This window comes from Mus caroli, chromosome 11, assembly GCF_900094665.2.
Source record: "Mus caroli chromosome 11, CAROLI_EIJ_v1.1, whole genome shotgun sequence".
NCBI classification, from domain to species: domain Eukaryota; kingdom Metazoa; phylum Chordata; class Mammalia; order Rodentia; family Muridae; genus Mus; species Mus caroli.
The window spans coordinates 55068158-55083296 of NC_034580.1; the positions used below are offsets into that span (position 1 = coordinate 55068158).

General features: G+C 47.3%; 1 protein-coding gene across 4 annotated transcripts in view; it reads right to left on the reverse strand.

The window, feature by feature from the left end:
• Positions 1-15139, reverse strand: part of Tom1l2 (target of myb1 like 2 membrane trafficking protein) — a 121833-nt gene that overhangs the window by 12905 nt on the left and 93789 nt on the right. For 3 of the 4 annotated variants that reach the window (XM_029483880.1, XM_021178426.1, XM_021178425.2), the window contains exons 8-12: positions 9181-9314; positions 6098-6146; positions 5516-5639; positions 3157-3274; positions 2264-2339 (exon numbers count right to left, since the gene is read on the reverse strand). In XM_029483880.1, coding sequence (XP_029339740.1) covers positions 2264-2339; positions 3157-3274; positions 5516-5639; positions 6098-6146; positions 9181-9314 — 501 coding nt within the window. Of the gene's footprint in view, positions 1-1309; positions 1806-2263; positions 2340-3156; positions 3275-5515; positions 5640-6097; positions 6147-9180; positions 9315-15139 lie in introns of those variants that run through there. The other variant, XM_029483881.1, reaches the window with a different exon arrangement.

Here is a 15139-nt window from a genome sequence, read left to right on the forward strand (position 1 = left end):
TGCTGGGATTTGAACTCTGGACCTTTGGAAGAGCAGTCGGGTGCTCTTACCCACTGAGCCATCTCACCAGCCCTCTTTTCTTTTCTTTTCTTTTCTTTTCTTTTCTTTTCTTTTCTTTTCTTTTCTTTTCTTTTCTTTTCTTTTCTTCCCTAGGCTGACCTGGCGTTCCCAATCCCCATGTCTCAGTCCTCTGGAATTATGGTTGTTGCCTGGCTGAAGGGGTCAGCTTTCAGAGAACTAGCCTTTTCTAATTCACTCTGCTTTTTTTTTTTTTCTTTTCTCCATCCTAGTTGCCCACGTATTTTTTCCTTAATTCTCGACTTGAACGCTGAATTCAGCATACTCTTCCTTGCTTTCTTATGTTTATGTGTTTGCTTATCTGTGGAGGTGCTGCTGATCCCAGAACACTGTACACACTAGAGAAGTGAGCTACACCCACAGACCTCCTGCATTAAAAAGCAAAATAAAACAAAAAACTATTCATGGGCTGGAGAGATGGCTCAGTGGTTAAGAGCACTGACTGCTCTTCCAGAGGTCCTGAGTTCAATTCCCAGCAACTACATGATGGCTCATAACCATCTGTAATGGGATCTGATTACAGATCCTCTTCTGGGGTGTCTGAAGACAGCGACAGTATATATATATATATATATATATTTTTTTTTTTTAAAGAAGCTATTAATTTTGTATGTGCACACATACATGCATGTCTGTGCATGCATGCCACTCTGCAGGCAGAGGTCAGAGGGTAACTTGTAGGAGTCAGCTGCCTCTTCCCACCTTGTGGTTCTCAGGATGTAAGTCAAGTATAAAGCTGGCAGTAAGTGCCTTTACCTGCGGAGTCATTTTGCCAGCCCTCTCCTGCTTCTTTAAAGGATATAGCTAGAGGTGGGGGTATTATTTGCAGCAGTGCTGCTACACAAAATTCTCTACTTTGCTTTGTTCTCGATGCCAGGACAGCATGGCCTAGGAAGGGTCAGGGTAGCATGCAGATGTGTTCACACACAGATACACACATGACTATCCCATGTGCTGCCAGTCTTTATTGCTGAGGCCAGTCCTTGCCCCAGTAACAACAGGAACAGCAGTCTGCCTACTATCATTGGTAAATCTGCTGAAATCAGCAAGACCTTTGTAAACAAGGAGCCAGGCCAAGCCACGCATTCAAAGGCTGATGGGTGAGAAACAGACCACGTCTCCTGGACTTGGACCCAGGCCTGGGCACTGATAATGGCCAGGGTCGGAGCAGGACACATCTGGCATGGTGGGGTGAAGAGCATAGAGCCTGCTGGAGAACAAGGCTGCTCCAAACTGAGGTGAGCCAGAGGAGGGGGTCACCCTCATCTTCACTAGGCAGTACACTGGCAGGACCCTGGCCTAGCTCTTTAATTCTCTTGCTGTGTTCAATGGCAGAGATAGTCTAAGTAATTGGAGAAAGAATGGAGACTACTGTGTAATATGGTCAATGTCACAGTTGGCCACCGCTATGCAATGGTGGTATGCTGAGAGCAAGGCAGTGGGTGGGCTCTTCTGCACCTCCTGGAAGCCACTACAGAGTTACATACACCAGCTCAGAGTCCCCACCCTCAAGACCAAGCCTTTCCATTATGCCAGGGATAATGTACTGTCCCCCACCAGTCCCTTTACATGGGACTGCAGGAGGCTAAGGTCTGGTTGCAGGAAGCAAAGGGCCCTTCCTTGTCCAGTGAATGGGTGGGCACAGTCCCCTGTCATTCCAGCCCAGGGGGTCCTGGGAGCTGTCTTCTTCCTTGCCAGGCTGATAGGCATGCATTCCCATACATTTCCTGGGCAAACTCAAAAGAGAATATCTGTGTATCAAGTGCATAGGGTCTTCTTCTCCCCTGGGATCTGACTGCTCACAGGAACTGGCTGTGGTTTGGGGCAATTTCATCCTTATTTCAAAACCTTCTGACTCTTGGCTTGACTCTTTCTAGGCCCAGCATGTGACAGGACACTACCCAAGCCACCTCACAGACAAGTACTGACCCTCAACTGTCCTCCCCTGGAATCGGTACCACTTTGATTGGCCAGGAGTGAGATGGCTCAGATCAGCACTTACTGTCCTTGTGAGGATCAATATTTTATCTGTGCACTACCCACCATCCAGAGGTGCTCTGTGGGACCTTCCCTAGGCTGTCTCTGTCATCTTCTGCTGAACTATCCAGCCAACTTTCCCAAACTGCCTGTCTTTATCTCCTCATCTCCAGAAGACTGTGGGCAGCACACAGGTGTGAAGACCTACCACTTCTGAGTTCTGTTTCCGATTGTCAAGTGCAGACGCGAGTCCTCCAACAGCCTGGGGATCCTCATAGGTGACCCTGAAGAAAAGCAGTGCAAATTAGTTCCCTCCCAGTGGGTGCAGAGCTGTGCTGTGACCTGTAATCTTTTCCTATCTCATGGTGCATGTGTCAGGTGTGATCTTGGCCTGCAGCAAAGGCTAAGGACTCCTGCTGTCTGCCTCCCAGCAGATGCCGGGTGGAGGTAAGTTTTGGCACCAGCTCACACCTAGAGTCGGTCTTCTAAGACCTGGGATACTATGCTTTTCAAACATCCCTGCCTTGAGTAACAATACTAAAGCTCAAGAGAAAGATGTCAAAAATATTGTGGAAGTCATCAAAGGGAGGAGCTTCAGAAGACTAAGTAACTATGTTACAAGCATCAGCCCCCACTGTGCAGAGGCTGTCCACTCTGGAGTCAGTATCCCCTTTGTGTATGGCTTGCCTTGTCCAAACTGCTTGGAGAAGCCTCTGCCCTGAAGTTTTCTATTTTTGTTTTGCCTTCAATTGGTTGTATGCTGGGAGCAGGTCTGGTTGCCTGCTTTGGGTGGAAGGGCTGAATGAGGCAGCCATATTAGGTCAGTACGATTTCTCCTCAGCCCTAAGAGGGCTATAGAAAAGACAAAACAACCTGTGACAAACAGAACAGACAACCCTGGAGCAGAGGAGAAGGGGAGATGAGGCTGGCACTCACTCAGTTTTAGCAGTTAACAAGTCCTCACTGTGATATTTTTATGTCTCTAGCAGTCTTACATCTGGTAAAGAAAGGGCTGCTTCTCCTTTTAATGTGACCATGCTGGGACCACACCCCCTCACCCACTAATATCTGCAGAAAGCCACTGGGAAGAGCCCCACATACGTTTTTCGCTGTTCAGCCAAGGAGTTTCCTCTGGTCTGGGCAAACATGTCAAAACCATCTTGTGGCTTGCACTGCTGAAGTGAACTGAGGGTGCCACTGACACTCTCTGTCCCCAAGTCTGTGACAGCAAAACAAGAACCAGAAGACAACAAATGCAGGTTGTATAAAAAGCGGGTAAAATTATTTTATTATTGTATTATCCTTGCCTGGCTGTCTGTCTCTGAGTGTCTGTGTGTCTGTAGACATGCTACTCCTAAGACTGGCATACCAAGTATCTTTATCCACCGAGCCATCATCTTGTTGGCCCCAAAATACGAGTTTTTGATGGAGTGCCCCCAAAAGTCAGGATAATAGTCTAGTGGGTTACGACACTGTGTGAGAAGGTGTCCTCAGCTCCCAGGACAGCATACACAAGAACCAGGGCAAGTGAGGTGGGAGACAGGCTTTGCCCTGAATCTGAAACTGCTCAAGGAGGGAGAGGTGTCCAGGACAGAGAAGAGACTGCTGCTGGTGAGAGGATGAGCAGGGGAGCAGCTTCCTCAGGCCCCGCCCCACCACGCCCACTCAGACACAGAGTCTCAGGGTCTGGGAGCTACACCCTAGGTACACAGAGCCAGAGCCATGCATTGGAAGTGTGAGCCCTTGGGAGGGATGCACGACTAAAGAGAGAGATCAGAGCTGAGCATAAGGTAAAGCGTCAAATGGAAAATCGGCAGATACACTGTGAATTCCGGGTATTAAACGTGGTGGCTTACACTGGAGCTCCCAGCACTTGAGAGGCTGAGACAGGAGGTTTGCTGTGAATTCAAGACCAGCCTGGGCTATATATTGAGTTCCAGGCAGGCTGTTCAAAAAGCCAGGCCAATATAGGACCAGTGAGATGGCTCAGCAAATAAAGAGACTTGCCACCAAGGTGGATGTTCTGTATTTAATCCTTAAAATCTACATGGTAGAAGCTAAGACCCAATTCTCACAAGTTGTCCTTTTATCTCCATATATGCATATAGACAAAGTATCTTTCTCATACATACACACACACTAAATAAATAAATCATTATAATTTAAATTTACATATACATACATACACGTGAAACACATATAAATATATGTCATAAGCTAGATAGATTGAAAGGACAGACATCTGTCCTTTTTATTCTTTATTTTTATTCTACCTTAGATATATGGCGACAGAGAAAACTGAGACACCAAAATTGTAACATCTGACAGGCCACTGAATAAAAGTTTAATTGAAGTGAAATGAATTATAGAATTATTAGGAAAAGAAAACATAAAATCAAAGTAGAGGAGAGAATTTTGAAGGCCATGGCTGTTAGCTTCACCAATATTAGAATGTAATTTTCTATAACTTGGTGTAAATGAACCATAGAGTCATTCACATGCTGTCACTGTGGGAAGGGAGGCGGTTCTCCTAAATCTCATACAATAGAACACTTTAGATTGATGCTATCGCTTGAGGTAGGCAAACAGATCACACCACCACTTTCTGACTCCTAGCCCTGTGCAGACATTGCCAATCCATTCCAGATTGATCTTTTAGGGACTGATGTATAACAGTTAGCTTTAATTGTCAACCTCATATAATCTAGACTCCCCTGAGAAGAGAATCCCAATGAGGAACTCTTTAAATCAGATTAGAACTGTGGGCACATTGGGGGGGGGGTGTTTTGATTGCATTAACAGAAGTGGGGGGACCCATCCATTTTGAACAGCAAGATTCCCAGGGTTTGGGTTCTGGATTGTAAAATGTAGAGGTGGGGGCTGAGTACAAATAAGTGCACGTATTCTCTCTGCTCTTAGCTGTGGATGTGACTAGCTGCTTCAAGTTCCTGCCTTGACCTTCCTACAATGGACTGTAACTCGGAAGTGTAAGCCAAATACACGTCTGTCTCCTATGTTGCTTTTTTGTCAGGGTAATTATTACAGTTACAGAAATGAAACTGGGACCATGTGGCTGTAGCTGCCCTTCAGACCTATGTTCTGAGCAGCCAGTGAGATAAGACACTTGCCACCTTTAACCTGGTTAACGGTGACGAACAAATCATTACAGGCACGAAGAATAAATACTCCAGATACAACGTGGCAGGTTACTCGTCTTCTGAAAAGGAAACAACTTCTACATCGTCAGAACGTCCTCACCGCTATTTTCCAACAAAAGCTTAAACTTCAGATTTCAGGAAGGAGGTTATAAAAAGAAGGTGGTACAACTGGCTGGGACTCAGAGACACACCTTCATGTGGACCACTGCAAAGGCCTTCTCTGACCTTCCAACAAAGAGAAACACATCCAGGGAGGGAGGGAGGGAGGAAGGAGGCCCTTCCCTCCACGTTAGGACACTTACCCAAGCCTGCGAGTTGGGAGGAGAGAGAAGATGGGGGTGCTGTGCTCCCCACCATGGGGCTAACCACAGCGGGGGAGCCGGGGCCCAGGTCTATTAAGTTGTCTTCAGTAACTTCGCTTAGTACCTGTCAGGGCATGAGATTGACATGAGGTCAGCCCCGGGGCTATGCTCCAGCAACCCCATACAGATCTGCATGCACTCACGAGGAAGGGCATCAAAGCTGTCCAACCAATGGAGGATGGGTCTCCTTACCTACCTTAAGGATTCACTGTGGACTCAGGTTAGCAGTGAGCCTCGTGCCCTGCCCTCCTCCTTTCCCTTCTCACGGAAGGTATACTGAGTCACTAGAATGCTGCCTCACTAATGACCGGAGACTGTCTTACTTCTGCCTTTCCCATCAGGATACCTGCTAGCTCTCCAGCTTCTTTTCAAACAGAGCTTGCTCTGTGCTTACCCAAGCATTTGTATTTGGTTCCAGTTGGAAAGCTAGAAGTGAGGCCTGAGTAGGCCAAGCTCTACAAGCTCGGATGTGTATGAGTGAGTGCCCGCTTCAGAAGACAAGGGAGCTCCAAGAACACTTACTCCATTGCTGGCATTCTGAACGGATCGGCCGGACCTGTACCTCTCGAACCTAATGGGAAAGAGAGCAGACATAGGAAGATGTAAGTGAGACCCAAAGGGCTGGGCCCATAGTCCTGAGAACACTGGGACCCAGCAGAGGCGGGAGACTGGCCAGTACTGTTAGTGGAGGGGACCTCACATGTTCAATGTGTCATACTTTCCTGGACATGGGCTCCTGTCTTACAGGTTTAGCTCCACTGTCTCCCATAAGCACCCTGAGCTGGCATCAGGAAGAGGGTATTTATTAGCTGGTTCTAGGAGGCCACCAGAAGCCTCCCTAGTCATCTTCTCACACATCTGGCCCTAATGCTCCTCCAGTCTCTGAAGGTGTGACCGGGTCACCAGGTCTCCACATGGTCATTTGTGAAGCCTGGCAGGGAAGTGCAGAGCTCCCTCTACTCCACAGAACTCTGCTTGGGGGTAATAAGCTTGTGGCTAAAAATACCCTCAGCCCAACCTCAGGAAGAGAAGGGGGAACCTGGAGAAAGGCCTTGCCAGAAACCATAAGATGTTTTGTGCCACCTACCTAAGTGCTGCCAGGAAGCCAAGATGAAGCGGGCCCTGCCAGGGACACTCTGCTTCACACCCAGGCAGCAGATGGCTACAAAGGGAGCTTAGCTGAGAGCAACTGAAGACAAGCAGCCCCCTCCGCCAGAAGTCATCCTTACACCTGGGAGAAGCTGTGAAGTGTCCATAGAGGATAACAGACTCTGTTCTGCATCATATTTAAAGCTCGAAATGGCATAGGCAAAGGAGAAGCCAACCAGCTCACTCCAGCCACAGCCTGGGAAACTAGAGACCAGAGAGGCACTTCTCTATGCTGCCGGCCCAGTAGGTGTGGCCAGCATCTGGGACAAAGGACCAGAAGGAACAGTACGACTAGGTGTACACAGTGGGGCTTGTTTGGTTTGAATTTTAGAGGGTTTATTGTAGATGCACAGGTGGGGCTCAAAAGAGCAAAGAGTTGTGTGGCAAAGAGGGGCGCTTTAGGTAAGAGTGGAAAACCCCAGTGTACCAGAGAAAGCATGCTTAGGCTCTGGCCAGCATCTGAAAGGAAAAAAAAAAAAAAAAAAAAACGGAAAAGAAGACGGGCTTGACTCAAGGTGGGCAGACCTAAGTGAACCATGGCAGCTCTGAGAATGCAGCCTTCATTTATTTGTTTATTTATTTATTTGTTTTTATAGGTCAGGGATAGTGACACACATGCCTTTAATCCTAGCACTTAGGAGGCACAGGCAGATCTTTATCAGTTCAAGGCCCACCTGTTCTACAAAGATTGTGCCAGGATAGCCAGGACTACATAGAGAGATCCTGTTTTTAAAACAAACAAACAAACAAACAAACACAACAACAACATCAACAAAACCCCCCACAAAATTTGCAGGAGCTAGAGGAGTGAAGGACACCAGAACAAGTCCCACAGACTAGCCAGGACTCACAGGTCACAGAGAGTGAAGTGGCAGTCATGGAGCCTGCATAGGTCTGTGCTAGGTCCTCTATGTGAGTCTGTGCTAGGCCCTCTGCATGGGCCTGTGCTAGGCCCTCTGCATGGGCCTGTGCTAGGTCCTCTGCATGGATCTGTGCTAGGTCCTCTGCATGTGTCTGTGCTAGGTCCTCTGCATGTGTCTGTGCTAGGTCCTCTGTCTGTATGTTATGGTGTTAACTTGGTGTTTTAGCTGGACTCCTAACAGTAGGAGTGTGTGTGTGTGGGGGGGGTCTCTGACTCTTTGGCCTGCTCTTGGGACACCTCTCCTCCTCCTCACCTTGGTATGAGGGTTTGTGTCGAGTCTTATCCCACCTTATATGCTGAACTCAGTTGATATCCCTGGGAGACCTGCTCTTTTCTGAAGGGACACAGAGGAGGAAGGAATGGATCTGAGGGAGAGGGGGTGGGGACTGGGAGGAGTCAAAGGAGGTATCGGGGGAAAAAAATATAAATAAAACAAAAACAAAACAAAAAGTAAAAGAGAACTAGAAAGACTACATGGGCATGGTGGTGGGTAACTGTAATCTGAGCATTTGGGGAGAGACTGGAACAGGAAGGTCAAGAGTTCAAGGCCAGTCTGAGCTCTGTGTGTGTGTGTGTGTGTGTGTGTGTTGCAGAGGTGCTTCTGATGTCTTTGTAATGCAGCCCAATGGGCTTATGGGCAGCAGTCACACATCACACATTATTTCCTGCTGTACATCTCCAGTGAAGGGTTACATGGATCTACTGGGTTAGAGAGCCTCCAAAGCAAACAGTGCCTGTGTTGTGTTCTTACTTATGTCATAGCACAGCCCTCTGACAAACTTATAAAGAAACCTGCCAGTCAACAGAGTGAGTGGCCACAGCCTCCAAGGGGCTCACACTGCTGTCAGGCTCCTTTAATGGAGTCAAAGCAAACCACAACCCTGGGCCAATTGGGAAGTGCCCAAATTGATACAGATAGGAGCTGTTCTCCACACTACCCACGTAAAGCTAGGTCCAGAAGAGACAAAACAAAAACAAAAACAAAAAACAAAAAACAAAACCAACTCTGTCCTGTGGGAGGCTTTGGGAAGGAAAAAAGAGGGTTCAAGTTTATCACTTTAAGTGGTTTGGCTGCAGGAAGAAGTGAAGAAAAGTGTTTCCCCAGAGAAGCAGTGCTCACATCCAGCCTACTTCACTCAATACCTGAGAAGTCCTGACATTTACAAAGGGAATGATCTTTTTTCAAGACTGGAAATAGAGGAAATCCTGTTCTTTAGTAAAGGCTCCCCTCCCCCAGTCCTTTTCAAATTCAAAGGATCATCAAAGGAGCAGGTGCAAACCCTGTCTCAGCCCTCCCTGGGACTCAGGAGGAGCAGAGGTGGATGCTGCAGTCAGCTGCCAGCTCTTCTGTTCTCTGGAGAACAAGAAGCACTTTTTCTGTCATCCAAGAGCAAATGAGCATCTCTGATGACTACTCCCCACCTCTAACACCTCCCAGGCTCTCAGTCTCCTCTCCCTGCTTTGTTTATGAATGAACTTCCTCTGATACACCAATCATCTTCCCAAGGAGAAGACCCCGAGGACTTTGCCCCACCTCTCATAGCGGAGGAAGACATTGTTGAGGTCATCGTTGACGTGCAGCAGCTCCTCGGTGACCTCCTCATTGGACACTCGGGAGATGAGCTCCACTATGCGGTGCTGCATGGCTCGGCAGGTCCTGTTCAATTCCTAGGAAACATATGCACTTCTGGCAGAGCCTGCTGGGAATGCTTTTCTCACATTCTACCGCCTTTGAAAGGATTTGCACTGTTTCTTGAAAGTCACGGAAGGAGTATAGCTTGTTCATAAAACCAGGCGTGTGCAGAATGTGACGTTAACAGCTCCTCCTCTCCTGCCTCAGAGGAAGCAAGTACTCCTGTAGGCTTGTTAGCATGTGCAACTGCGCGCGCGCACACACACACACACACACACACACACACTACGCACACACACATACACACACATACACACACACATATACACACACACACACATGCACGCATGCACACAGATACCCAGACACACACACACACACACACACACACACGCACGCACACACACACATGCACACAGATACTCAGACACACACACAGAGATACACACTCACACTCGCACACACACATATACACATACACCTCTGAGTAGACACAAGTATGTTAGTACAAGTCATTTTTAAAAGAATATTAAATGCAAATAAATTTGGAAATCCATATGGGATACCTATAAAGATACAATTTAGTAAGGCTATTTAAGCAGATATATTCCTATAATTCCACTAAAAACAAAACAATTAATTAAACCATCATATACAGAAAAAAGCTTTGGTGCAGTTTTATGAGGAAGGACACTACCTGGACCATATCTGGATGGCTGAAATAATATCATAACAACCATTTTGCTTTGTCTTTGTCAGTTAAGCTTTCGCCTATGTTTGATTTGAGTTACAAAGTTAAACCATCATTCTCTAGTGTTAAGGTTGCACCACACAGCTGGGCAGGTGGCACACACCTTTAATCCCAGCACTTGGGAGGCAGAGGCAGGTGGATTTCTGAGTTCGAGGCCAGCCTGGTCTATAGAGTGAGTTACAGGACAGCCAGGGCTACACAGAGAAACCCTGTCTCAAAAAAACAAAACAAAACAAAAACAGTTGCAGCACACACTGTTCCGACATCTCACCTGTGTAGCCAGTCTTGGCTACTTTGTGGTTTCTTTATCCCACCAGTTTTACCCCCTATCACTAGACAGGAAAGAAGGAAGGATAGCGGTGGGGACAGGGGGTGGGGGAGAGATCCCTGAATCTAATTTCTTTCTTGTTTTTTTTTTCTAGAGAACAACTATTAATAAACTGCTAATAAACTGCAACCAGCCAGGCAGTGGTGGTGCATGCCTTTAATCCCAGCACTTGGGAGGCAGAAGCAGGCGAATTTCTGAGTTCGAGGCCAGCCTGGTCTACAGAGTGAGTTCCAGGACAGCCAGGGCTACACAGAGAAACCCTGTCTCAAAAAAAACAAACAAAAAACCCCACCAAAAAACAAAACAAAAAAAACCCCAAAAACCTGCAACCAATCCCCCTGAACGACTACCAACAACCAACCAACATCTCAGGGCCCAATCATTTATAGAGCCTCTGAAAAGTTCCCAGAATTCCAAACATCACACAGTCACAGTACCATCTGCAGCTGTCAAAACCACGCCTCTGCTGGAGCACAAGACAAATCATAGTCAGCTGCTGTGGTCAGTGTGGAGCAGCCTCATATCCCACACCTGGGATTAAAACAAAAATACTCTTTTATAATGTTTCTGTGTTTTTTTTTTTAAGATTTATTTATTCATTATATGTAAGTACACTATTGCTTTCTTCAGACATTCCAGAAGAGGGCGTCAGATCTCACCACGGATGGTTGTGAGCCACCATGTGGTTGCTGGGAACTGAACTCAGGGCCTTCGGAAGAGCAGTCAGTGCTCTTAACCTCTGAGCCATCTCTCCATCACCTCTGTGTTTTTAAAGAAACCAAAAATTCCAGAACAGTCACTGCACAGGTGTTGGATGACTTCAACAGCTAACTACAAATCCTTTTAAACGCTTTCTCTTTATGTGTGTGTGCCTGAGAGTATGCCTGTGCACCACCTGCACGCAGGTGCTGGTGGAAGCTGGAAGACTGTGTCAGGTCCCTGGGAACTGGAGTCACAGGCAGCTGTGGACTGCACAATGTGGGTGCTGGCAATCAAACCTGAGTCCTCTGCAAGTGTAGTCAGTGCTCCTAACTGCTGAGCTATCTCTGAGGCCCAGTACAAATTATTTTTAAGATAGAAAAGCATGATTCTGTGCTTGCTTCTCTTCAACAAAATCTCCTAGGCTCCTTTGCCTACCACTTTGTACAGCCTGCCTCACTTCTTCACATGCATCTCACACTGTACAGAGCTTGCTACCTGCTACTGATGGGTACGTGGCTTGTGGTAATCTTTTTCTTTGGCCAACCCAAACAATGTAGCAACTCATACTCATGCCAATTCTTACACACTTGGGCAAGCACTTGCATAGCATGAGTTCCTTAGAAATAGAGTCTCTCTAGTGAAAGTATTACATTTAGAACGCAGACTGGTGCTCAGAATAAAAGGCCCTCCACGAATGGGGCAGTTTGCTTGCATTGCCAGCAATGGCAGCACTGGATCTTATGACAGCGTCATGTAATTTACAGTGGCACGTCTGTTAAGTTGCTAGGATCTCAGAAGTACCACAGTTCTCACAGAGTTCTCTGTTGGCCAAAGCTGCACCTGCAACCCTCAGCCACCACAGGAGCTCTCTCAACTTTTCAGAGCAGCATCCCCTTAAGACAGACCCTGTACCTCATGCGCTGGTTTATAGGAGCCCTCTTGCCCCAGAGCAAGGTCCTAGCTAGGCTCTTGTTTGCAGAGAACCTTAAGCACTCGCTAGGGACCTGCCCTGTTGTATGTCAAACTAAGGAGACTACAGAGGAAACATGGCAGGCTGGTCAGGCTGGCCCCTCAGCCTTCCTGTAGGCCATCAGGGTCAAGGCAGAAGTGAAATACTGTTCCTGGACACTGGGGGGAGCTAACAATCCAGTTAGATATGGGAACAGACACTAAAGCTGGCCAAACTTCTCATAGCTCCACCTCAGCACCGCCTCAGTCGGCAGATAGGTCTGATAGACTACAAGATCTAGTCACAGCAAGCACAGGCAATCTTTGCCTCTTTTTGTCTCATCATCCTACTGTCCTGGCTAGGAGACCTCTCTTCCCATCTTCTCACCACCAAGGACAACATGTAGCAGGCACTTGCCAATGCTCCCTAGAGAATGCCACACAAGGCAGGTGGCCCTCTACCCACTCAGTGCTTCAGCTCTCAATGCTATGACATGTGTGTCCTAGGCCTGACTGCTCTCTCTTCCCATAGTGCTCAGCCTCAGAGTTCCATAATGTCTACTAGGTATCAAGGTCTGGCCCAAATGGATCACCCTGGAAGCACTCAAACACAGGCCAGGGGAGACCTGCACTTAGGTAGCTGAAAGTCTGGTATTTACCTGAACAAAAGATTCTTTGAGACTCCTTCTACCCTGATCTGACCACCTTGCAGGGCTGTCATCCTGTCTGTCCTGCCAGAACAGCACTGTCAGTTTCTTGAGCACCACACAAGGAATGCCAGTGTCTGGACCTGTTTCTCTGAACAGAACAGACCCCTCCTCTTGGCTCTCCAAAAATTCCTACCCTAGGTTTGCAGAAGGATGTATGATCCCTGGAAGAGGCTCTCCAACAAAGGCAATGTCCACCACCAAGGCCCAGGGCAGGAAAGCAGGACCCTTCCTAATACTTATGGCTAAGCAGCAATCCTTGGGGGCTTGGTTGGAGAAAGAGAAGGAAAAAGTCAGTCAGTTCTCATTCCAACTGCAGGCCAATGGCAAGGTGGAAGACCTGCAAGTCAGAGAGCACATGTCAGGTTGCTGTAAACAGTTCCAAGGCTCTCTGGAGCCGTGGGCATCACCTTCTAGAGCCCACCGGGCATCTCCAAACATGTCTTAGACATGGATGAGAGGCGGCCTCACGAACCACCACACTGCTCAGGGATGGCGAGGGGCTGGCCCTCTGCCAACAATGTCCTTTCCTTTCATTAAACTCCTAACATATCCTTCCAGACCCCAGGATGTGTCCCTACCCCAGTATGTTATCATATAAATTTTTCAAAAATATAGCAAAGTGCTAGGCATGGCACATACCTTTCCAGCACTCGGGAGAGAGGCAGGCAGATCTCTCCGAGTTTGAGGCCAGCCAGAAAACTCTATATAGCAAGTTCCAGGACAGCTAGAGATATATAGAGACCTTATCTCAAAACAAACACACACACACACACACCGTGCAGGTGCTGGAGCGGTGAATCAGCAGTCAAGAGCATTTGCTGTTCTTGTAGAGCCCAGCTTTAATTCTCAAGGTCCTTAGTTATTCATGTGGTGCACATAAATACACACAAAGCACTCATACACCGAAAATAAAATAGATATATGTTAAAAATACATATATACAAATGTATGTGGCTATATATAACAAAAGTACAACCACTTATATTTTACAGTGTCAGCTTTGCCATGTAACTCCCACATATTCACCTCCCTGCCCACTCAGAATGTTTTCTAGAGATCCTGGCAGACCCTCCCTTCAAAGGGCTCACACAGCATTCCAGACCTAGACTGCATCTGCTGACCCACACTGTCAGTACAGCTCTTAGAGCAGAGCCTTCAAGTAACGACTAGCTTGCTCCGCTCCAAAGAATAGCTGTTAGATTCAGATCCTAGATTCACAGCAGAGTCATGCGGCACACTGCAGAGTGTCTTAGACACTGCAGTGTTAGGCATTGTGGTATATGCTTATGATCTCAGGAGGCTGAGGCAGGTGGGTTGCAAGTGAGAGGCCATACAAGACAGCATAATGCAATGCTCTCTCTCGGCAAAATCAAAACCAAGCAACTAACCAAAACTCATGGCTGCAGCTCTTAAAGCATCAGGGTCCCACCTACAAAGGAAGCGAGCAAGGCTGTGATGGCCTCCACCACAGAGCCCCACCCAGAAAGGATGCTGAGGACTAAGCAGCAGCAGCAGCACTGCAAGCAGGAATGGCTAGAGGTATTCTCCATACTCAGAGGTCTGATCCCAGACCTCTGCAGAGCTCCACTGAGGCATCTCAGTGACATCTAAGGACCTGCTTCACTGACAGTCTCTACAGAATTCAGTTTGGAGGAAGACTTCCATCACTTTCAAGCCCCTTAGGAAAGTGCTAGCGGCCTTCTGAAGGAAAGGCCAGACAAGTGCGCTCAGACACTAACACAAGAAGCACCTGCTTTGACTGCGCTTGCTGCCTCTCTCGCCACTCCTCCTGCCAGGGTTACAGGAAGGGAAACCTCTCTCCAGAGTCTCACAGGCCACCCTGTGGAAGAGTCCTCCAGGGCTGCCCAGAGACAGGCTCACACATTCCAGCCTTCTGACTCACGGTCTCTGCACATTTCCCGACTTCAACTTTTAAACCAGGGTCTCAAAAAAGGGTAAAAAAGAGATGAAATCCCATATATGTAAAATGAAATCATTACAAAGGATAGATTAGCAATCTAAAATTCATGGCTCATGATTCAGTGGTGCATCTTCCTAATTCTAAAGTACAACATGCATTTACTTATGGCTCCCAATTGCCTGTAACTCCAGTTCCAGGGGACATGACAGCCTCTCCTGACCTCTGCTGGTACCAGGCACACAAGAGAAACAGACATACAGACAAAACATTTATATGCATAACGTAAAATAATACATCTTTAGAGATGGCTCAATGGTTAAAATGTGCACTGCTGTTGCAGGGAACCCGAGTTCAGTTCTTAGCACACAAAGGGTGGCTCAAAACCACATAACTCCCAACTCCAGGAGATATGGTGTCCTCTTCTGGTCTTCGTCTGTACTTACATGCACACACCCTCACACAGGCACATCATTAAAAGTTTAAAAAATCATGTTTAAAAA